We start from the raw sequence: 24,610 nt of genomic DNA, 5'->3' as shown, positions 1-24,610 counted from the left end.
TCTCAGTACAAAACTATCGTCTTTAAATAGATGGAAAAACGTAGCCTCCCTTGTAAATCTTGTTGCAGTATTTTTAAGTTGTGTGCTGTGCCCAATGTGTTCAGGTAAAGGGAAGCCAGTGTAACAGCTTACCTGATGTGGCCCACCAGTTCAATCAGTTTATGACTAAAGAAGTAAGCGGTCAGTTCCGATATATGGCTTAGGACCGAGCAGATTCCGAAGAGTGTAGTTGTCCCGTTCAGGTCTTCCAGATGCCAGTAGAGGAATGTAAACACAAAGCCATAACCAAAGCCCATAAACCAGGCCACAAATAGCACAGAACCATACTGCACACTGCAAATGATTCTAAGTAGCTGTCTATATTCAAATGTTTTCGTTCCTGTGCTCTTGGAGTCTTTAGCATTACTGGTGATTCCAGAATGATCCACTGAAGAATTCTGAGCCACTTGCTGAATTTCAATCATTTCTTCTCTTTTATTCTCTTCAGTTTTTAAATGGCTGTAGTCAAATCTGAATTGGGTCGACACAATTAATGCTATAGACATCAAAACCCCAAAAACAATAAAAGTTATTCTGTAATTGTGGTAATCTGGTATTTGACAGCCCTGACCTTGTATAGAAACTTTAATGTGCGTGTGGTCAATTGAGATGCCAACTGCCAGCATGGTAATGCCCCATCCTAAGGAGCCCCACATTCGCTGCAATCCGTAGCGGTCTCTGTGTTTGCCGAGATATTGCAGAGTAACGGTGTCTACGATAGTAACTGCTGGTGCACTGAAGAACTCTCCGACTATAACAACCAGCAAAATTAGTAGGAAAATATTTTCAACTTCTGCCAAGTCAAAAGTGATCAATTTTTCCGGCTCCACTGCTGTGGCAGATGTGCTGCTGGCAGTGGTGGAAAATAATGTCCTGTTTGGATTTGTGGTTGCTGTTGAATTGTCAGCATCTGGAGCAGCTCTTTCCTGCAAAATGTGGCCTTGTTCTGCATTGTCCAAGGGAAAAGAAAGACTGAGGTCTCCAACATATCCAAAAGGCTGGATTGCTAATATGTCCCTCTTTACCCGACTTTTGTTGGATTTGTTTTGAACAGAGTGATTTGTAGGTGCAGCAGTGGGTAACGTTGAAAAAATAGAGACATTTGAAGCAGATGTGGTAGGCATTGGATTCTTTGATTCACACCTCATGGTGGCAGGTTTCACAAAACCAATTCCAAGATTGAAGACAATCCAACACATGACTGAAAAAAGAAGAACAATCTTCCCTTTTCTGAATCGATCTGCTATAACTCCCCAGAATGGTGCACTGCAGAATTCTATAAAATACCTTATCCCCACCAAAAGTCCACCTTGGCTGGCCAACATGCCAAGCTGTTTGTAATACAAAGGTAGCAATGGGTATAATGATCCATACCCAGAGTAGAAGAAGAAGTAAAACACCTTGGAAATAAGAAGATCATTACTTATTTTTATACAGCGTCTCTCCAACCAGTCCTGTTCCTCTGTTTCTGTTGCTTCTGTTTCTAAAGGGATAGGATTAGGGGATGGCTCATTCCTTGCTTCCATTGACAGGGTGTTAAATGGTTCGGCAAGAATATATTTTCTCTTCTGGTCCTCTTCATCATCAGAAAGGATGGCAACTCTGTCATCACTCGCCATAGTAATTGATGCGGTGTTCAGATTCCTACACAGGCCTACAAAGAAGAAGGAAACATTTAGAATATTCTTTATGTGTATATAAAAATAAAGTCTTAAATTCTACTCAGTACCCCTACTAGATTTCAGGAAAAACTGTCTTGTTCTCAATTTGCATAAGCGAGTAGGATGGATTAGATTAGTTAAGTAACTCAATAAATGTTGCACCTTATTCCATTTGTTGAGAAGAGGCCATTCTTGCACTTCTTTAATTTTTATTTAAATCGAAAGTGCTTTGCTTTATATATACTCAGTACAGGCTGGGGCTCTAACGTGGGATTGTCCTGGCATGTATGACTCAGCTTCTCAGTGTCTTCGCCAGTTGAGCCATAGGGGGAATCTCATTTAGTACTTTAAATTCCCCAACTAGAGTCAAAATTCCTCCTTTAATGATAAAATTGAATCCAAGTGTAGTCACATAACATTTTCTATCAGTTTTAGAATTCAAAGACTGTGCTTGTAACAGTTCACCAGGACCAGGGGATCAAATTATTCATCCTGAAATGGAGGGGTGGATGAAATTCTTTTTACAATAAACAGATTGTCTGTTGTCTTGGTAATTAATGATCCACTAATGAAATTGCAGAAACGCACAGCTTCACAACATGTGTTTCAGAAGAAAATGATTTTGTTATCGGGGCATTAATTATAGAGAAAAACAGGTATTCTCCTTTATTATCATTAAAGGAGGAATTTCAACTCTAGTTGGGAAATAGAAAAATACTAAATGAGTTTCCCTCTATGGCAGTGAAAAGCTGAGCCGTACAGACCAGTAAGGTCCCAGGCTAGATCCCCAGTCAGTACTGAGTTAACTGATCTTGGCAGTGATGCTACAATTGGCCTCAGTACCTCTGGATTATAGCAAGATTTCTGTTCTTGATCAATGTTCAGCAAGTCCCATTGAAAGTGTGCATGTGTGTGTGTGTGTGTGTGTGTGTGTGTGTATACAGAGTGTGAGGTCTGCATCGGGGTCAGGTGTGATGTCCTCCATGGTCAACAGCATGTCAAACTTCACCATTTGATTTACACATGAAGAATGGCCACAAGTGAGGACCAGAGAGTGTGCAGTGTCCATTTAACCTTAACCCAGCAAGGAGTAAAGAAAGGAGATGAGGAGAGAAAAGTGGTGGAGGAAGATTTAAAAAAATGAAAAATCTTAAATGAGAAATATTTCTCAACACAAGGCACCAAAAGAAAAAAAACACCCCTCCAACAAATTCAGAATTAGCTTACATGTAAATCCTGTAATTTTGATGTATTAACAATAAAAACATATTGCAGATAATTAAACAACAGATTTTTCTTTACATAAGTCATGTCTGCACAAAATATTAGAATGAATTTACATATGATCAGCTGCAAGGGTACACAAATCTTCTACTTCTATTGCATTCAATAACTCATTAATTGAACTTATGGAGTGCATAATGATACCAGGGCTTAGAGGGTTAAATTATGAGGACACGTTTCATAAACTTAGCTTGTATTCCCTTGAGTATAGAAGATTGAGGGGTGATCTGATAAAGGTATTTAAAATGTTAAAAGGATTTGATAGGGTTTCATATCATATCATAATATCACAGTAGGTACAGCACAAGAGGAGGCCATTTGGCCCATCGTGCCTGTGCCAGCTCTTTGAAAGAGCTATCCAATTAGTCCCATTTCCCTGCTCTTTCCCCACAGCCCTGTACATTTTTTCTCTTCAAGTATTTATCCAATTCCCTTTTGAAAGTTACTATTGAATCTGCTTCCACCACCCTTTCAGGCAGTACAATCCAGATCGTTACAACTCGCTGCGTAAAAAAATGTTTCCTCATGTCGCCTCTGGCTCTTTTCCAATCACCTTAAATCTGTGTCCTCTGGTTACTGGCCCTTCTGCCACTGGAAATAGTTTCTCTTTATTTACTCTATTAAAACCATTCATGATTTTGAACACCTCTATCAAATCTCCCCCTTAATCTTCTCTGTTCTAAGGAGAACAACCTCAGCTTCTCCAGTGTTTCCACATAACTGAAGTCCCTCATCCCTGGTACCATTCTAGTAAATCTCTTTGCACCCTCTCTAAGGCCTTGACATCCTTCCTAAACTGTGATACCTAAAGGGTAGATACAGAGAAACTATTTTCTCTGATGGGGGAATCAAGAACGAGGGGACATAATCTTAAAATCAGAGCTAGGCCATTTAGGAGGAAAATCAGGAAGCACTTTTTCACACAAAGGGTAGTAGAAATCTGGAATTCTCTCTCCAAAAAAGCTGTGGATGCTGGCACAATTGGAGCTTTCAAGACTGAGATCGCTAGATTTTTGATAGGTAAGGGTGACAAGGGATATTGAGCTAAGGCGGGTAAATGGCATTGAGGCACAGGTCAGCCATAATGTAATTTAATGGCAGAGTAGACTCGAGGGGCTGAATGGCCTACTCCTGTTCCTATGTATCCCTATGCTCCTAGGGACTATGGAAGTCATATGAAGCTCTTTATTTAAAAAGTTGTAATTCTATAATATCTTCTTCCAAAATGCTTTAAAAATGATCCTTCTGAAAACTTTAACACCTGATGTGTTGATCTGCCTGCCTCTCATTTTAAATGTAGCATGATAAACAACTTAATGTCAGCAATTGGGCTAGTTGCTTTGATTGGAGAAGGTTGAAAAGAGGGAATCCTCCACAGGGATTTACAGTAATACTCATATGCTTCTTCTATTGAATTTTGAACCATTTATGGTGTGAAGCAGCAAACAGGACTGAGTGGCAGTGGGGTTCTACAGTTGGGGTAAGTAACCCTGAACTGAACAGGGGGGAAAATTGGCCATGATCTGGGTCATGAGCAATGATTTCTGATGCATGTGTGTCAAGACAGGATAAGGCTTGGCTGTGATGCTTCCATGTGAACAACATACCAATGCTGGTCTCATGTATGAAGAATTGGCAATTGAATGAGGTAGCTGGGAGCTGCTGACTCCCGTGCAACTGTAGTCCAATATCAGTTACCATCTTAAATGGAGGTGAAGTAACTAAAGAAATAGGTGGTAGGGGAAAATAATGAGCTGTACGCTTTAATTTGCATTGGTAGAATCATTAATGCTACAAATCTACTGCCAACAGCCTGTCAAATAAATAAGTAATGAATTATGATGGGTACCAGATTATAAAATGCTCATAATTCAGCAGAAACCAACACTAAATTACTAGTCTTATTCAGGGCATAAGCACTGTTGGCATCAAAAGTTTAAAAATTCCCACTGGTGCATTAGGGAGGCGTGTATCCGAAGTTGGAGTTAGGTCATGATATAGCTAACCTTGATGAGCTTCATGCCGACACTGGTCCCCAATGTGCAGGGATATTCCATTCCCAGCAGGGACAAAGCTCACTTTAATAAGTGCAAAAAAAAATAACCAATAAGCAATTGTTAACATTTCTAAAAATAAAGAAGTAAAAGTGAGTAGCAGCCTTCATGCCCTGCTATGGTCATCATTTGAACATGAGCAGGCTGAGCTAATTATGGCTGCACATTCCCACCAGCCTGACCCCATTTCCAAAATAGGGTAAAGTATAGTGACAGGCAAAACACTATTGTGTCTCTTATTTTGACACACTTTGTAACACTTTTGCCTCTGGGTTAGATGGTTGTGAGATAGAGCACTATATTGAGCAATGAGCTTATAATCTAGGCTGACACTCTAATGAAATGTTGAAGATTTGACATTAAACCAAGATCCTATTTGCCTATGGATGTTAATATTCCACGACTGTATTCAAAGTAGACGAGCAGGGTGTTCTGCCAATGTCCTGGCCAACATTCCTCCCTCTTGCAATGACACAAAACAACAACAACAACAAATTACATTTATATAGTGCCTTTAACGTAGCAAAACATCCCAAGGCACTTCACAGGAGCGTTATCAAACAAAATTTGATACCGAGCCATATTAGGATGGGTGACCAAAAGCTTGGTCAAAGAGGTAGGTTTTAAGGAGCGTCTTAAAGGAGAGAGAGGTGGAGAGGTGGAGAGGTTTAGGGAGGGACTTCCAGAGCTTAGGGCCTAGGCAGCTGAAGGCATAGCTGCCAATGGTGCAGAAATTAAAATCAGGGATTTACAAGAGGCCAGAATTGGAGGAGCGCAAATATCTTGGACGGTTGTAGGGTTGGAGGAGGTTACAGAGATAGAGAGGGGCGAGGCCATGGAGGGATTTGAAAACGAGGATGAGGATTTTAAAATCGAGGCATTGCTGGACCGGGAGCCAATGTAGGTCAGTGAGCCCAGGGATGATGGATGGGTGGGACTTGGTGCGAATTAGGATATGGGCAGCAGTTGGATGAACTCAAGTTTATGAAGGTGTGAGGATGGCCAGGAAAGCCTTGGAATAGTCAAGTCAAGAGATAACAAAGGCATGGATGAGGGTTTCAGCAGCAGATGAGCTGAGGCAGGGGCAGAGATGGACGATGTTACGGAAGTGGAAGTAGGCGGTCTTGGTGATGGAGCAGATATGGGGTCGAAAGCTCATCTCAGGGTCAAATAGGACGCCAAGGTTGCAAATGGTCTGGATCAGCCTCAGATAGTGGCCAGGGAGAAGGATGGAGTCGGTGGCTAGGGAATGGAGTTTATGGCGGGAACCGAAAATAATGGCTTTGGTCTTCCCAATATTTAGCTGGAAGAAATTTCTGCTCATCCAGTATTAGATGGTGGACAAGCAGCATGACAAATCAGAGGCAGTGGAGGAGTCGAGAAAGGTGGTGGTGAGGTAGAAAACATTGTGTTTTCGTATGATGTCGCCAAGGGGCAGCATGTAGATGAGAAATAGAAGGGGACCAAGGATAGATTCTTGGGGACTCCAGAGGCAACATTGCAGAAACCGGAAGAGAAGCCATTGCAGATGATTCTTTGGCTACAACTGGATAAATAGGAATGGAACCAGGTGAGCGCAGTACCACCCAGCTGGATGACAGAGGAGTGGCGTTGGAGGAGGATGGTGTGGTCAACTATGTCAACGGCTGCAGACAGGTAGAGAAGGATGAGGAGGGATAGTTTACCACCGTCACAGTCACACAGAAATAGATGAAACTAGTTATTCATCTCATGGCTGTTTGTGCAGTGCTTCTGATGTGAAATGGTTTCTCTGTTTACCTACATAAAAATAGTCACTGCACTTTAAAAATAATTGATTGTGTGAACATTTTGAGATGTTTCAACATGATAAGTTGCAATATAAATGCCAGTATTTTTGTCATTCTACCTAAGGTGATGGCAGGGTAGAACTACTTCCTTTTTTAAAAAGTACTCAGCAAAATGATGAAGATACACAGTTTTGCTGTATACCAAACATTTAAAATAAAGATGCACTACTCCTTTGAACAACACCACTGCTGCTTAGAAGTACAGTCATTGCTAGGCAGAGGTGGTCACAGAAGGCAATAATACATACTTCAAAGCTGCTTATATAAAATTTGAATCTCACTATTGTTGCTGATTTATGTCACTTTTTAATTTAACACTAATTGAGGCTCCTCAGAACCTTATTATTTCCACATTGTGAGGTCATTCCTAACCAATGAGGAACAGCAGTTGCTAGTAAAAGTTACAATCTCAAATTTATAAATCTTCACTCAAATTCAGTTTAGGTTCAGAATGGCTTTGCTTTATAATGTGGCTTACTTAGATTGGCAACAATGGTAAAACATTTAAAACTCAAGAAGTAAAGCTGATTTATGGAGGAAACACAATTAAATAAATTGGAGTATAAAACACAATCATATCCTGAGTTCACCGGCTTGCTGAAAATTAGATCAATCAGCAAAGGCAAATCAAGAGTTATTCAGCCCCACCTCATCCAGAGGCTCGTTTTGTATATCCTGTGCATCTCTAATCTGTAATTGGACAGTGCTGCTTTGAATTTTCTAGTATTCTACTGCTACATCACCAGCTCTTCACAAATCACCTTTAACAATAGATCGCCTGATGATTGCCAGGGATCAAAACAGCTGGGTTTGCTTAGGAACAGTTCAATAATGCACAGCCAAATCATTATTTGACCACATCAACTGATAATAACTTCTGTATTTCAAAAATAGTTGCAGCATTTCATATCGAGCAGGCTTTTGATATGTAATCCTTTTTGAAATTTCATTATGCTACGAAGACTAAGAGAACGGAGATGGAGAGGAACAGCCAAACCTTGTGAGAAATTAAGTGGCTCAAACAATGCTATTGCAAAATATATAGAATTGAAAAAGGTTTTCTACCAAATAGTTACTTATCTTCCAAAGTGATAGCTGTGATGTTCAGTACTTTTTGAGTTTAAAATGTTTTACTAAGCCATGAAACAAGAGCAGATATATTTACATAAATCATGACCTCACTGTGGCTGTCACTGTCGGTTCATATCAAACTTGTTTGTTCATTATCACTCCCTGCATTACCAGCCATGACAACTAATACTAGCTGCTATCCGGTTGCTCTTCACTTGCAATAAAAAGGACATCTGCCGCATCAGTCCTTTTGCTAAACGTTAGATAAACATCAAAGTTGATTCAGTGCCACACAAATGAGGTCTTCCTGTCTCTGTGACAAAGATCTTATGTTCAACTTTCCTCAACAGAAACAAAGTCTTTTACAAAGGCAACTTTGTCATATGTTTACAATGAATTGTAAAGAACCTGAAATTATTATTTTCAGAAAAAAAAGTCTATTCAAGTAAATAATGTGAGGAGATTGGGATTTAAGAATTACAAAATAGATCAGAACAGTTTAAAACATAGAGTAGTTAAAGGGCAGTGTGGTCATCTCAATTGCCACAATCCTAAATAAAACAAATGATAACATCAATACTTACTGGTATTTCTAAGTAAACTCTAATTTATGTGCTTTAAAGATTGTGAAACTGTTGCTCAGAGACAGCCTAGGAAAATATATTTTGTACAGAATGCTCCATCCCCTTCAGTGACATCATGAAGTTCCACTCCAGTGACATCATGAATAGGGAGTGCAGACCATAATCCTACTTTTATAAAATTCTTGCATGAAGGAGTGATATAGATAATAGCAATTAAGGGAGACGTCATAAAAGAAGCCACAAAAAACACATTTCCAGCATCACTGGCACAATGACATCACAGAGCTGCTTCATCTAAATTCTTGGACTACAATTTCAAAAATACTGATTAAAACTTTTTTTTTCTTTGACTGGAAATAAAGTACATGTTATAAGTAGCACATATCATGGCCATCAGTAAAATATAGTTATCTCCACTGGGGAGATAACCATACCCCACACATGACTTGGTCAGCCTCACTAGAGTGTAGGCATCTCGAGACCTATGTCACTCTGCCCACCCCTTAATGATGGCACTGGGGTGGAACTTCAGAATGCCCTGGAATATTTCCAAGGCAGGAACAGGCTACAGAGGTTAATACTTCTGCTTTTGCTATTCCACCATGCTCCAAAATGCAAAAAAGAAAATCTCCATTTTATAATAATGAAAAATGCAAAGTCCTCATTGCTACAATCTTTCTCCAATGGCATTTGAGAGCTCTCCCGATGGCTCTGTGAGTTTATCCAATGAGTAGATAAGTCATAAAGACAAGGAAGTTCCTAGATTTAATCCACGCTTCTGCTAGGCTGGTTGATCTCATATGGGATGGCACTGAGGGGGCTACAATTGGCCTAAGTGCCTCGTAATTAGGGAAGGTAAAATCAGCCTGGGTTCCTGCTGCTGAATAATATCCAGAAGTTACTGCTGTAAATGTGCATGCGTGGGTGTCTGATGAGGATATGGCCAAGCTCACTCGTGATGTCCCCACAGTTGAATAGCCTTCCAATATTCACTGTCAATACCTTATCGGGGGCGAAAATTGGTAAACAAAAATAGCCATTCAGGACATTTAAAAATATTTTTTTTAAAAAAGTTATTACAGTCTACTCCTGATAATTTGAAGTTGTTCTTTGCACTAAAAAAAATTATCCAATAATTAGAATTGAGCAACATAAATAACACAGCAAAGTGAGAATTTAGTGCAAAAAGATTGTATTATTTGATAAGTTGAACACAGTGACTTTGAATTAAGAGGGGTAGACTGTATTGCTTCCCCAGTGGGTCAGCTGGTTAAGACAATGAATAGCTGAGCCATACAGGCCAGGAAGATTCCCAGCTTCAATCCCTGGTTTGTGCTGAGTTAACTAATCACAATCAGAAGTTCTGTAATTGGCCACAGTGCCCTAAGTGAAGAAGAAAACTGGCCACAGTCTCCATTCCTGTTTGCTATTCAGCAACCCCTGGCTCGAAAGGTGCTTATGTGAACATCAGTGAGGACAGAATTTAGTGTGGTTGTGATGCTGCTGAGGTCAAATAGCCCACTGACCCTCAATGTCTGGTTTTTTTTTTATTCGTTCACGGGATGTGGGCGTCGCTGGCAAGGCCGGCATTTATTGCCCATCCCTAATTGCCCTCGAGAAGGTGGTGGTGAGCCGCCTTCTTGAACCGCTGCAGTCCGTGTGGTGACGGTTCTCCCACAGTGCTGTTAGGAAGGGAGTTCCAGGATTTTGACCCAGCGACAATGAAGGAACGGCGATATATTTCCAAGTCGGGATGGTGTGTGACTTGGAGGGGAACGTGCAGGTGGTGTTGTTCCCATGCGCCTGCTGCCCTTGTCCTTCTAGGTGGTAGAGGTCGCGGGTTTGGGAGGTGCTGTCGAAGAAGCCTTGGCGAGTTGCTGCAGTGCATCCTGTGGATGGTGCACACTGCAGCCACAGTGCGCCGGTGGTGAAGGGAGTGAATGTTTAGGGTGGTGGATGGGGTGCCAATCAAGCGGGCTGCTTTATCTTGGATGGTGTCGAGCTTCTTGAGTGTTGTTGGAGCTGCACTCATCCAGGCAAGTGGAGAGTATTCCATCACACTCCTGACTTGTGCCTTGTAGATGGTGGAAAGGCTTTGGGGAGTCAGGAGGTGAGTCACTCGCCGCAGAATACCCAGCCTCTGACCTGCTCTCGTAGCCACAGTATTTATATGGCTGGTCCAGTTAAGTTTCTGGTCAATGGTGACCCCCAGGATGTTGATGGTGGGGGATTTGGCGATGGTAATGCCGTTGAATGTCAAGGGGAGGTGGTTAGACTCTCTCTTGTTGGAGATGGTCATTGCCTGGCACTTATCTGGCGCGAATGTTACTTGCCACTTATCAGCCCAAGCCTGGATGTTATTGGACAAGATGCTGGAGGGAGCCTCGGACTCATGGAACAGTACCCCAGTAAGTAGTGAATGTCTTCAGAAAGGGAGAAGTGCAAACTGGTGGGCAAAAGGTGAACATTGTGACATAGAACTAACATTTTTTGAAATTGTATATCCTTGAAAGTAACATATCATTATGTAATTGTTCTAATCCTAACCTCCTTTGTGTGGTGAGCAATGCTCCCCTTGGTTCAATGTCAGCTACATGTGGTTTGTTGATGTGGGGGCGTTATATTGTGGCTGAATATCATTTTGACCTTCACTGTCCTTAAATAAACCAAATAGGGCTGCCTTTTACTTCTACAGTCTCTACAAGCAGCAGCAGCAGCATTTGAGGTCAAGCAAATGATGACGACATGGAAAAAATGACTCCTTGAAAATTTCTTCTGTTAATAGCAAAAGAATGGAGGTGAAATTCTCAAATGGGGTAAGCAAACAATTCAAACTATGTTGACTCCAAACAAATTTCTGATTAGCATTACACTTTAAACAAAATGCTAAATACATAGTACATGTTCAGATTTTTTAATTAGACATATATATATACGGCAGAAGCAAGATTTGTATTTTTGTAACAGGTTTTCAATGGTTTTATAAGGACTGAACCTATTATGACAAATCACTTGCTGATTTTTTCTAATGTATATCTTATAAATAGTTTGGATATATGCACCCATTGGATAGGATTCTTGTCAGTGCTACTTTACCGCTGTTTATGGTCACACTACTGAAAGACTATTTCAGATGAATTCTCAGGTACCTAATGAACAGTAGAAGACAGAGAACGACAGTGCACCATTAGAATATTTCCTCCCAGTGTTTCCATACAAAACAAACACAGCCAATGAATGAATGTGAGACATAATAAGGACAGTACATCACTCATAACTATCTCACTGGTTTTCCACAGACCCATACACAAACAGAGTCCTTTCTTGATATATCAAGGGGCATCCTCCTCCCCCAACAGCATCCCTTGCCTTCATCAAGGGAACTCCATTATTAATGTGGCCAGCAAGTATTTAATAGTTTAACCCAAAAAATCCAAATAGAAAACCTTAAATAAAATCACCAATCATTATGGCCAACTTTGGCTATGCTCTCAAAATGGACACAGACAGGGTGTGACTGACCATGAAACTCGAAGGATATCAGCTCCACCTGATTTCCACCCATTGTATGCCCAGGTGGATTTCCCAGTCAAGTCCAGCTTGGGTGATGGAAATCCCCTTGCGAATTAAGTGGAAGCTTCATTAATTCATGCAGTGATGCCCTGCACATCATTTCCCGGTGTGCAATATGCTTAGTCCAACCCATGTCCAGCAAACCTGGCACCAAGGGTTCATAGGGGCGAACAGCTGAGGTAGCAGGTCATTTAAAGGACACAATATGGTCAAATAAATGTTTCAGACTATTTCTAGGTGTTTTTTCCCCAATTTTTGTTTTTTCCTGCTGGTATTTAGGCTTTCAAGAGCCTTTGTGCTTGTTGCCCTTAATTATGGTCCATGCCCTTCCGTTGACACCAGGACATCCATATTTGCAAACAGATGAAGTTATCTCACTTTGCGAGATGTAATGCAGGTGGAGGCTCCTCTTCCCAAAGGAAGCTGTGTCAGCAGACTCCCAGTGGCATCATAAGTTATGTGACTATATGACTAATCGTTATATTAATGGTTCTCCAGAAACACACCGATCACAGGATATATTTGCATGAACAAGAGCGTGCCAGGGAATTCGAAAGCTAGTGTTGCCTGATTTGCCACACTCACCAAGATGCCACCAACACATTTCTGCAGGCCCTGGTACACCTGCCTGGCAAAGACTGTGGGGATCTGTCTTCTCAGGGCTGGAGTCAACAAATAGCCAGATGCAGACTTATGCCACCTGCTGCAAGGACACCTGTGGCTAACATGCAGCACAGGGTTTGTACATGTAAACTGTAATGGTCATCTTGGCCTGAAACATGGCTCCAGCTCTTTGCAGGCATGCTACAATTTTGATCTATAGGATTGTGCTGAGGAGGGGCATGGAGGGTGGGTCAACCAGTGAAGACACCTTGTTCTGGGTGCCTGAAATGGAGGGCAATCCATTCTCCAGTGAATTTAACAAAAAATTCAAACATCATATTTTAATATCTGTAGATCTTCTTTTAATGTTTAATAGTCTTTTATTGGTTTCTGTTTGGGGACAGCAGCTTGAACGTGACCAATATTTATCACACTTGATCTCAGTTATAGCCAGATATTCAAGCACAGTTGACATATTGCAGTTCAACAGGATATCCAAGTGCAGTTGATTTCCACCCTAAAGCTTAAAATAATAAGAGTCAGCAGCATAAAAGGGAAGTTATGTGATATCCTCACTGGCAGAAGCTGCCTGACTTGCTGAGTATTTCCAGCATTTTCAGTTTTTATTTCTGATATCTTCACTGGCTAGTTGAACCCAGCTATCTCCAATTAAAAATATACACGGTGTGTTACAAATTAAAGGACACATCATAGTATCATAGTGCCAAAGTAGGTATAGCACAGGAGGAGGCCATTCTGCCCATCGTGCCTGTGCTGGCTCTTTAAAACAGCTATCCAATTAGTACCATTCCCCTGCTCTTTCCCCATAGCCCTGAAAATTTTTTCCCTTCAAGTGTTATTCCAATTCCCTTACCACAGTTACTATTGAATCTGCTTCCATCGCCCTTTCAGGCATTGCATTCCAGATCATTACAACTCACTCCGTAAAAAAATGTTTCCTCATATCATCTCTGCTTATTTTGCCAATTACCTTAGATCTGTGTCCTCTGGTTGTCTCTTAGCCAATTTTGTATCCGTACTGCCACTGTCCCTTTAATCTCGTAGGCTTTACTTTTGCTAACAAGTCTATTATGTGGTACTTTATCAAATGCTTTTTGAAAGTCCATAAACACAACATCAACCGCACTACCCTCATCAACCCTCTCCGTTACTTGGTCAAAAAACTCAATCAGGTTAGTCAAACACGATTTTCCTTTAACAAATCCACGCTGACTTTCATTTATTAGCCCATACTTTTCCAAGAGCCAATTATTTTTGTCCCCGATTATTGTCTCCAAAAGTCTCCCCGCCATCCATGGTAGGCTGACAGGCCTGTAATTGCCGGATTTATCCCTCTCTCCTTTTTTGAATGTTTGCAATTCTCCAGTCCTCTAGCGCCCTCCCCATATCTAAGGAGGATTGGAAGATTGTGGCCAGAGCCTCTGCAATTTCCACCCTTACTTCCGTCAGTAATCTAGGATGCATCCCATCTGGACAGGGTGACTTTTCTAATTTGAGTACTGCCAATCTTTTAAGTACCTCCTCTTTATCTATTTTTATCCTATCCAATATGGCTACTACCCCCTCCTTTACTGCTACTTTGGCAGATGGAATATAATGTGGGAAAATGTGAAGTCTTCCACTTTGGGAGGAAAAATAAAAAAGCAAAATATTATTTGAATGGAGAAATACTACAAAATGCTGCGGTACAGAGGGATCTGGGTGTCCTCGTACATGAAACACAAAAAGTCAACATACAGGTGCAGCAGGTAATCCGGAAGGCAAATGGAATATTGGTCTTTATTTCTAGGGGGATGGAGTATAAAAGCAGGGAAGTCATGCTACAGCTGTACAGGGTGCTGGTGAGACCATAGCTGGAGTACTGCGTACAGTTCTGGTGCCCTTATTTAAGGAAGGACATACTTGCATTGGAGGCAGTTCAGAGAAGGTTCACTAGGTTGATTCCGGGTATGGAAGGGTTGTCTCATGAGGAAAGATTGAACAGGTTGGGTCTATACTCATTGGAGTTTAGAAGAATGAGAGGAGTTCTTATTGAAACATACAAGATTCTGAGGGGACTCGATAGGGTAGAGGCTGAGAGGATGTTACCCGTCATTGGGGGAATCTAAAACTAGGGGGCATAGTCTCAGAATAAGGGGTCGCCCATTTAAGACGGAAATGAGGAGGAATTTCTTCTCCCAGAGAGTCGTGAATCTTTGGAATTCATTACCCCAAAAAGCTGTGGAGGCTGAGTCATTGAATATATTCAAGGCTGAGTTAGACAAATTTTTGATCGGCAAGGGAGTCAAAGGATATGGGGAAAAGGTGGGAAAGTGGAGTTGAGGTAAAAATCAGATCAGCCATGATCTCATTAAATGACGGAGCATGCTCGAGGGGCCGAATAGCCTATTCCTGCTCTTATCTCTTATGGTCTTATGGTCTTAATTTGGCAGCATCCTCTTCTCTAGTGAAGACCGATGCAAAGTGTTCATTTTAGTCAGTCAGGAACTCTAGCTTTGGATGCCTTTCCTTTCTCCCTCGTGGGAATGTGTCCACTCTGTACCCGAACCATCTCCTCCTTGAAGGCCTCCCATAATTCAGTTACTGTTTTGCCTACCAATTTTTGATTCCAATCCACCTGGCAAGATCCCTTTTTAACTCACTGAAATTACCTCTCCTCCAGTTAAGTATTTTCACATTTGATTGTTCTTTTATTTTTCCATAATTATTCTAAACCTAATGATATTATGATCATTGTTGCCCAAATGCTCCCCCACTGAAACATGCTCCACCTGCCCTACTTCCTTCCCTAGAACTAGATCCAACACTGCTTCCTTCCTCATTGGCGTCCACTCTCGCACCACTCACTTTATACTGGGCCAGGTCCACTCTCGTGCCACTCCCTGTATACTGGGCCAGGTCCACTCTCGTGCCACTCCCTTTATACTGGGCCAGGTCCACTCTCGCACCGCTCCCTTTATACTGGGCCAGGTCCACTCTCGCACCACTCCCTTTATACTGGGCCAGGTCCACTCTCGCACCACTCCCTTTATACTGGGCCAGGTCCACTCTCGCACCACTCTCTTTATACTGGGCCAGGTGCACTCTCGTGCCACTCCCTTTATACTGGGCCGGGTCCACTCTCGTGCCACTCCCTTTATACTGGGCCGGTCCACTCTCGCACCACTCCCTTTATACTGGGCCAGGTCCACTCTCGCACCGCTCCCTTTATACTGGGCCAGGTCCACTCTCGCACCACTCCCTTTATACTGGGCCAGGTCCACTCTCGCACCACTCCCTTTATACTGGGCCAGGTCCACTCTCGCACCACTCCCTTTATACAGGGCCAGGTCCGCTCTCGTGCCACTCCCTTTATACTGGGCCGGGTCCACTCTCATGCCACACCCTTTATACTGGGCCAGGTCCACTCTCGTGCCACTCCCTTTATACTGGGCCGGGTCCACTCTCGCACCACTCCCTTTATACTGGGCCGGTCCACTCTCGCACCACTCCCTGTATACTGGGCCAGGTCCACTCTCGTGCCACTCCCTTTATACTGGGCCGGGTCCACTCTCGTGCCACTCCCTTTATACTGGGCCAGGTCCACTCTCGTGCCACTCCCTTTATACTGGGCCGGGTCCACTCTCGTGCCACTCCCTTTATACTGGGCCGGTCCACTCTCGCACCACTCCCTTTATACTGGGCCAGGTCCACTCTCGTGCCACTCCCTTTATACTGGGCCGGGTCCACTCTCGTGCCACTCCCTTTATACTGGGCCAGGTCCACTCTCGTGCCACTCCCTTAATACAGGGCCAGGTCCACTCTCGTGTTGCTCCCTCTCGATACTGATACATGGAGATATGTGTAATGTATTCTCCATCAAAAATCCACTGATTTGTTTTATAATGGTCCCATTTACTTTTTTACCTTTCCGGACCAGGACATATAAGATTTCTATTACAGTGAAACTATTTTACAATGAAACCATCCTTGTTATTGCAAATAGGTTGACCAAGTAGCATGTTAAATATGAATAAATTGTACAGAACCTCATTGATATTTAGAAAGCAAAGCCAGACTATATTATAAAAAAAGCAAATAAAAGGAACACATACATTTTGGAGGAAATAAAATGAATGTGTTGCCTTGGACATATAAGGCCATGACAAAAGAAAAGTTACAGGTAGAAGAATTTATTGGAAAAAAAATTAAGTACTGGATAAAAAGAATAAAGATTTTCTACAGAGACCTGAAGATCAAAAATATTAAGGTATTGTCGTAAGACGCAATGAGGACTAATTTTACAAATTTTTAATTGAGAAATGTAGATTTTTGCACTTCATTTTCTTTTCATTTAAAGCTCTAAATAGGCCAGAGATGGTAGGGGTTGGGAGAGGCCGGGTTGTGGGGCGGGGAGGGGGGGGGGGGGCAGCGGGGGGTGCAAGAGGGCCGGTGGCGGCGATTGAGGACAGAAAGGTAGAATCTCTCTATACAGATGGGGCAAATCAGAAGACTTAGAGGAAGTGGATGATGCAGTGGGTTAGTCTTGGCCTTTCAATCCTGGGTTTAAATCACATCTAGACTGATCTGATAAAGTCTCTTCTGTCTGCTGGCTCTAAGAAAATGAGTTTGGGCAACCCTGTTCCTTGTGAGCATGGGCTCACAGCACATAAAATTGCTCTTAAAATTCTCATCCTCGTGTTTAAATCCCTTTATGGCCTTGTCCCTCCCTATCTCTGTAACCTTCTCGAGACCTACAACCCTCTAGGAAATCTGTGTTCCTCCTACTGTGGCCTCTTGTGCATCCTCCACTTCCTATGTCCCGCCACTGGTGGCCGTTCCTTCATTGTCGCTGGGTCAAAATCCTGGAACTCCCTTCCTAACAGCACTGTGGGAGAACCGTCACCACACGGACTGCAGCGGTTCAAGAAGGCGGCTCACCACCACCTTCTCGAGGGCAATTAGGGATGGGCAATAAATGCCGGCCTCGCCAGCGACGCCCACATCCCGTGAACGAATAAAAAAAAAAGCTGTCTAGGCCCTACGCTCTGGAATTCCCCCCCAAACATGTTGTTGTTAACTTAATATTAGTTGGGAATGCCACTTAGATAGGCTTTAATGGTGATCGGTGGGCAAAATGAAAAAAAATGCAATACTGGTGCGGGAGGGGTTTCTCGTCTAAGAATGGGCCTGAGGCACATTTTTAGGGTGGATTACAGGGAGCTTCATTCTGCATCTAGCTGTGTTATTTCTGACCTGGATATCATTGGGTGGTTGATATGAATGCTGCTCCATTCTCCAGTGATAGCATGCCTCAGCTTGATAAGCACAAACAAAGTTAAAAAAATAGACTTTTACACTTATTTTCTCATTTTACTGCCCCAGATGGGTGAAAAGTGGTCTTGGAGTTGGAGGGAATGATAGGAAGGGTTTAAATCTGTTTGTCATGAGTGGGAGCTTATGCATAATTTTTGTCCAAGAATTTTCACTACAGTATAAATGGGGAAGACCCTAAATTAGGAGGTATCTTGCACTATAGTTCCAAGCCTCAGATATGAACAAGGTATAAAAGATTCATGCAGTATCCAAACTGGACAAGAATAAATACCTTATAACTGGATTTAGCAACTCCCAATGATCTGTTTGACATACTCCACTGCTTCTTATTGCTAAACTAAGGAAGATCAGTGCTCAGAATTAATTGCAAGTGCAAAAAGATTTCTACCCTACCATTGCACCTACAAACATATTGCAAATTTAAAAAAGCACCTCTATAGCAGAAATTGGGGTAGATCTTGGCTTTGTGCGATAGTGTAAAACGGGTGATAGCGAGTCGGCAGCCTGTTTTACATCCATTCCATGGAAATAAAAATCAGGAGAGATGTAAAACGGGCTGCCAAATCAATATCACCCGTTTTACACTATCGCACAAAGTCAAGGGGCTTGATTTTAGCAGGGAGGCGGGTTGGCAGCGGGGGGTTGACAGGGCGCGTGGGTAACGCGCCCAGTGAATTCGGGGTGCTCCGCACACAATCGCAGCCTAATTGAAGGCACTTACCTTGGCTTCCGGGTTTCGCGCTGGAAAGCTGCGCAGCGGGCGGACTGCGCAGCCGCATCATTGGCTGTCAGCTAGAGGAGCCCTATTTAAAGGGGCAGTCCTCCACTGACTGATGCTGCAGAAAGGAGCCAAAATTACAGCATGGAGCAGCCCAGGGGGAAGGCTGCTTCCAGGTTTAATGATGCCTCACTCCAGGTCCTACTGGATGGGGTAAGGAGGAGGAGGACAGAGATCTTCTCCCCAGCGGACGGGAGGAAGTGGCCTGCCTCTGCCACCATGAAGGCCTGGCTCGAGGTGGCAGAGAAGGTCACCAGCACCACCAACATATCACGCATCTGCATACAGTGCAGGAGGCACTTCAATGACGATATCCCCGGTGGCACCCCGGAAGGATACGGAGGAGAAGTTGTTGAGGGCAGTGGTCAGCCGAAGTGAGTACTCTTACTCATTCCCCTACACTCCGTCTGCCACATCACCGCCCCCACCCCACATCTCCTTCTGCACTGCCAACACTACTCTATCACATCACCCCTCACACCCACTCAAATCTCATCCTCATCTTACCTGCACTTACTCACCTCGCCAGTACTCATCCCACCACGACCACTCAACCCAATCCTCATACAATCTTATGGCTCTATCTCATACTCACCCTCTCGTGCATCTCTTTCACGGTCAGCCTCACCCATAGGGCATGCATCACATATGTGTAGTAGGAAGCGTAAGGCAAACGTGTCGTGAGCATGAAGGGGATGCACAAGGGTGTTTGAGGGTTTGTCATGGTTTTTACTTATATTTGATTTCTGATCAACTCACATTACATATTATATTGTCACCACTACTGCCACGTCTTTGCAAATCTTGTCTGGTTTGTGCAAGAATGCCCTTTCCTGAGGATCACAATGAAGACCCACACCTGATGCCACCAATTGTGTCACTGCAGGGTGGGTGTAGGTGTATTTGCAGGGCCCTTTTGTGCAGACGACTGAGAGACATCGGCGATGTCCCCGGTGGCACCCTGGAAGGATGCAGAGAAGTGGTTGAGGGCAGTGGTGACTTTGACACCGACAGGTAAGAAGATGGTGCTCGGGCCAGCTGGGAGCAGCTCAGCATGAAGGACGCTGCAGATGTCCATGACTACATGTCGAGTGACTCTGAGCCTCCGTGTGCACTGCTGCTCAGAGAGGTGCAGGAAGCTGAGCCTCGGTCTGTAGACCCTGTGGCGAGGGTAGTGCCCTCTGCGACGCATCTCTCTCTACAGTTGCCCTCCCTCCTGCCATGCAGGTGGATGTGTCACAGCACTGTGTTGTGTCAGAGGTGGACGGCGTGGCCGGCGAGGCTGGTGATGCTGTTCGTCCTCCGAGGAGGTCATGACTGCAGCTACGGCGGCCCCCATCCGGAAGATGTACGTTTGAGGGGGTCCGCACGGTAGGTAAATGTGTCTGCACACTGGGGTTGAGGTTGCAAGTTTGTGAATTTTATTGTTAGGAGGAGGGTGGTGGAGGCCTAACTTTGTCCAAAGTGACAGAGTGGCCTTCTGCAATGAGTGAGGGCCTCCCCCCCCCAACCTGTCAAATGGACCTTTGCAGCTGCCACAGGCTGGTGACTGCAACACGTCCATTTCAACTGGGAGTGTTTTCCCCAGTACGGGATACATGCTCAGTTGAGTTGAAAATCCCACCCCTCCTAAAATATCCTACAAATCAGGTCTGCAAACAACCTGAACTATCTAATTAATTGGTTTAAGTGGGATCCGAAGTCCCGCATGCGGGGGCTGCGCGCGCATCTAAGCGCGTCACTGGGGAACCCGGAAGTGGGCGGGTTGGAGCCGGGCTCCGGACCCACCCCGGGAATCCCCGATTTTCGGAGCCCCCCCCCCCCCCCCGCCACAAACCCGCTGTCTCGGACGTCCGAAAATCGAGCCCAAGATCTACCCCGTAGAGTGATGTCCTCCCTGGGAAAACAAAATAATTAGCCTGTATTTTGGGAAGATATCAAAATAGGTAAGTGTGCAGCATAGGCATTTGCCTAAATGGAGGCGAGGCTGCCCAATCAAAAGTCTCAGAGCAAGCAGTGTAATGCAAACACTAAACCATGCCTCCCAACATCTAAAAGCATTACCGAGGCTGTCCTGTGTGGGCACTCCCTCTGTGCTGTACAAAATGATAAATATAGTGATTTCTGATAATCTCACTTACTTTGAAAAAAGATCACAATATTCCACCGGTGATCAAACTTGCACAGATAAACATCTTTTTTTGGTATTCCAGTATCCTGGGCCTTTCATATACACTACTTATACTCAAATGCTGTGCAATATTCAAGTACATTCTCCATCAATCTTCAAATCTCTATAATTACTTAATCCCAATTCTTGTTTGAAAGTTAACTGGATTGTAATGCAGGCATTTACATATTTGCCAACCTTTACCTTATTCAGTTCCAACCAGGCAAATAAATCTGATGATACGAAAGTCTGAATTTCTGTTACGCATCTATTGTTAGCAATGTTGTAACCTCTGATGACGTCAGGTCAGTCTGCTGATTCCTGGAGGTTGAACCTGTTGCTGAAGCGGGCTTTGTGCAAATTAAGAGGGAAATGTGATTCCAAATTAATTTTTTATAGGATATTAACAGAGATATGTGACAACTAAATCATTGGAATACCTCTTGAATCTGAAAATGCTATAGTGCAATGTGTTCACCATTATCCAAAGTGACCCTGGTACTGTGGTACCACTGAGATTAACTCACAGGCATTAATATCACAGGAGCCCTCACCCCTCCACAACCTGACTGTACAGATACAATGTCCAATGGTAATAATTTTGATGCAGAGTGATGTCAAATCACTGGGAGGAAGAATTATTCATTGCTAAAACCAAGAAGTTCAAGGCTACTCAAGTGCCCACGTCTTTGTTTGTTCGCTGCTGACTCCAGTATAAAATCTGTGGCTGACTTCCAGACAGCAGGGTTTGCTTTTCGAATAAAAAGAAAAAAAATGCAAACCTTAAAAACCTGAAACAAAGAAAATGCTCGAAGCACACCACAACTGAGTCAACACCTGTAGAGAGAAAAGGACAGCTCAATGTTTCGGGCAGTGTTTTTTATCAGAACGCCACCTTTCATCCACAGTTGCTCAACATAGAATGAGGCTCCTGTAAAAGGCACAGTTCAGGTTTCAAACACTGACTCTCTCTCTCACAAAGCTACATTTCCCCAGCACTTCATCATACACGGGTGACTTGCGTTCAGTCTAGTTTATGAAGAAAACCATTACAACGACCAAAAGGGTCGGTAACCAGAGGACGTAGGTTTACGGGTGATCGGCAAAAGACAAGAGGCGACATGAAAAGGCACGGCAAGAGCAGATCTGAGGGGCCAATAAAAGGCGTGAGGAGAGCGGACCTGAGGAGCCAATAAAAGGCGTGGGGAGAGCGGACCTGAGGAGCCAATAAAAGGTGCAACGAGAGCGGATCCAAGTTTGCTGATAATACAAAGCTAGGTGGGGAAGTAAGCTGTGACTAGGACACAAAGAGTCTGCAAAGGGATATAGACAGGTTAAGTGAGTGGACAAGAAGGTGGCAGATGGAGTATAATGTGGGGAAATGTAAGGTTATTCACTTTGGTAGGAGGAATAGAAAAACAGAATATTTTTTAAATGGTGAGAAACGATTAAATGTTGGTGTTCAGAGAGATTTGGGTGTCCTCGTACAAGAAACACAAAAAGTTAGCATGCAGGTACAGCAAGCAATTAGGAAAGCAAATGGCATGTTGGCCTTTATTGCAAGGAAGTTGGAGTACAAGAGTAAGGAAGTCTTACTACAATTGTACAGGGCTTTGATGAGACCTCACCCGGAGTACTGTTTACAGTTTTGGTCTCCTTATCTAAGGAAGGATATATTTGCCTTAGAGGCGGTGCAGCGAAGGTTCACTAGATTAATTCCTGGGATGAGAGGATTGTCCCATGAAGAGAGGGCGGGTAGAATGGGCCTATAGTCTCTGGAGTTTAGAAGAATGAGAAGTGATCTCATTGAAACATATAAGATTATGGGAGGGCTTGGCAGGGTAGATGCTGAGAGGCTTTTCCCTATGGCTGGAGAATCTAGAACTAGGGGTCATGGTCCCAGGATAACGGGCCAGCCATTTAAGATTGAGATGAGAAGGAATTTCTTCACTCAGAGGGTTGTGAAACTATGGAATTCTCTACCCCAGAGGGCTGTGGATGCTGAGTCGTTGAATATATTCAAGGCTGAGACAGATACATTTTTGGACTCTAGGGGAATAAAGGGATATGGGGATTGGGCGACCAGTGAAGTTGAGGTTGAAGATCAGCCATGATCTGAGTGAATGGTGGAGCAGGTTCGAGGGGCCATATGGCCTACTGCTGCACCTATTTCTTATGTTCTTATGGATCTGAGGGGCCAATAATCGGTGCGGCGAGAGCAGATCTGAGAGGACAATAGAAGGTGCAGCGAGAGCGAACCTGAGCAGTGACATCTTTTTTTAGGGGGTAATTTCAATTTTTGGCGATAGCGTAAAATGGCCGATATCAGAATGGGCAGCTGATCCGATAGCGACCATTTTAAACTATCGCTAAAAGTTAAAATTACCCCCTATATTATGAATTATTTTTCTTCCAATTTTCTCAGCTTCTCCTCTGAAGATCTGGAACATCCTCCGATACTTTGCCTAAGTTGACATTCTTCATATGTGAGGCTAGAGAGTGAATGTCAGCAGGCTACTTGGCCATGGAGGGCATCACGGCCACATTCCATGATACCCTCACCTGACAACCACACATACACATTTTCTAGCAGGAGTCACTATCCCCAGTTTATGCTGAATTATATGATCTGAGCCAAGCCAGGATGGTGAAAAATCAGTAAGAATTCCTGCAATTAATTGCTGTCCATTGACTTCTACTGCAAAGTTCATCTGTATGTGATATTTTCAATATTAAATTTGCCCATAGTGTTTGAAAATATAACACTCTAATTTTCTGAATGCTTTTCAGTTGAGGTTACCCCCAGGAGCAACTCTAACATGTGACAAGGCATTAGCCATCAGCCACTTCAATGTGTCAGCAGCAATGAAATGCTCTCCATTACTGTTTCAGCCAAATACTTGAAGATGCACTGTCACCAAAATGGAGACTTTGCAGATTGGCAGGGTAATCGTTGAGTGATTTAATATTTGTGGCTGTAAAAATGGCAAGATGCAGACATTGGAAAAAAAAGACACAAAGGCGGTGTCTCCTTTGGGTGGGACTGATACAGTTCATCTTTTTCTTATCACCTTTTCTCATCTTTAGGTTTGATGACAATTTACAAGTGAAATTTCATTTTATAAACCAAAATCTACATTGTTATTTCCTTCTGCATATGGGTTAGCATAGCCCAAGGCCAACAACTCTGAATTGCGCTATGTCACTTACTGGTGAATATGTGCAATGCCCTTCACCTTCTCCTGTCACCTCAGAAAGCAGAGAATACACATTGCTAGACTACTGCATACAGGCTAAATCTAGCATCCATATTTATTTACATATAAAATAATATACCAAAGCAGAAAGACTATTTGGTACAATAATCAAACTTGCAATACAAACAAACTTGGTAGACGACTTAACAAAACAGAGTCGGAGATTCTTGCATCTTTTCTCTAAGTTATTTAAACAAGACAGAGAACTTTCATGAGTAAAGGTATAATGTACTTACTCTGTTGAGTTTAGGAACTCAGTGCAGTGAATCATGGACAGTAACCTCTAACATACCACTCTATAGCATTAACCCTAGATCATTATGCTGCTCCCACTTTAGAAACATTCTTAAAACAAACCTGATTTTGTTGC

The 24,610-nt window shown here is 43.2% G+C and overlaps 1 protein-coding gene across 2 annotated transcripts in view; it reads right to left on the bottom strand.

Annotated features, from left to right (window-relative positions):
• The window catches only part of mfsd6b (major facilitator superfamily domain containing 6b), a 65,596-nt gene that overhangs the window by 25,530 nt on the left and 15,456 nt on the right, over window positions 1-24,610 (bottom strand). For both annotated transcript variants that reach the window (XM_067987738.1, XM_067987739.1), the window contains exon 2: window positions 133-1,693. In XM_067987738.1, the coding sequence (XP_067843839.1) occupies window positions 133-1,658 (1,526 nt within the window). In that variant the 5' untranslated portion in view covers window positions 1,659-1,693. The remainder of the gene's footprint in view (window positions 1-132; window positions 1,694-24,610) is intronic.

This window comes from Heptranchias perlo, chromosome 7 (genome assembly GCF_035084215.1).
Source record: "Heptranchias perlo isolate sHepPer1 chromosome 7, sHepPer1.hap1, whole genome shotgun sequence".
In the NCBI taxonomy this organism is placed as follows: domain Eukaryota; kingdom Metazoa; phylum Chordata; class Chondrichthyes; order Hexanchiformes; family Hexanchidae; genus Heptranchias; species Heptranchias perlo.
Note: the sequence above shows the minus strand (reverse complement) of the source record. Positions and strands in the feature narration are given on the sequence as shown.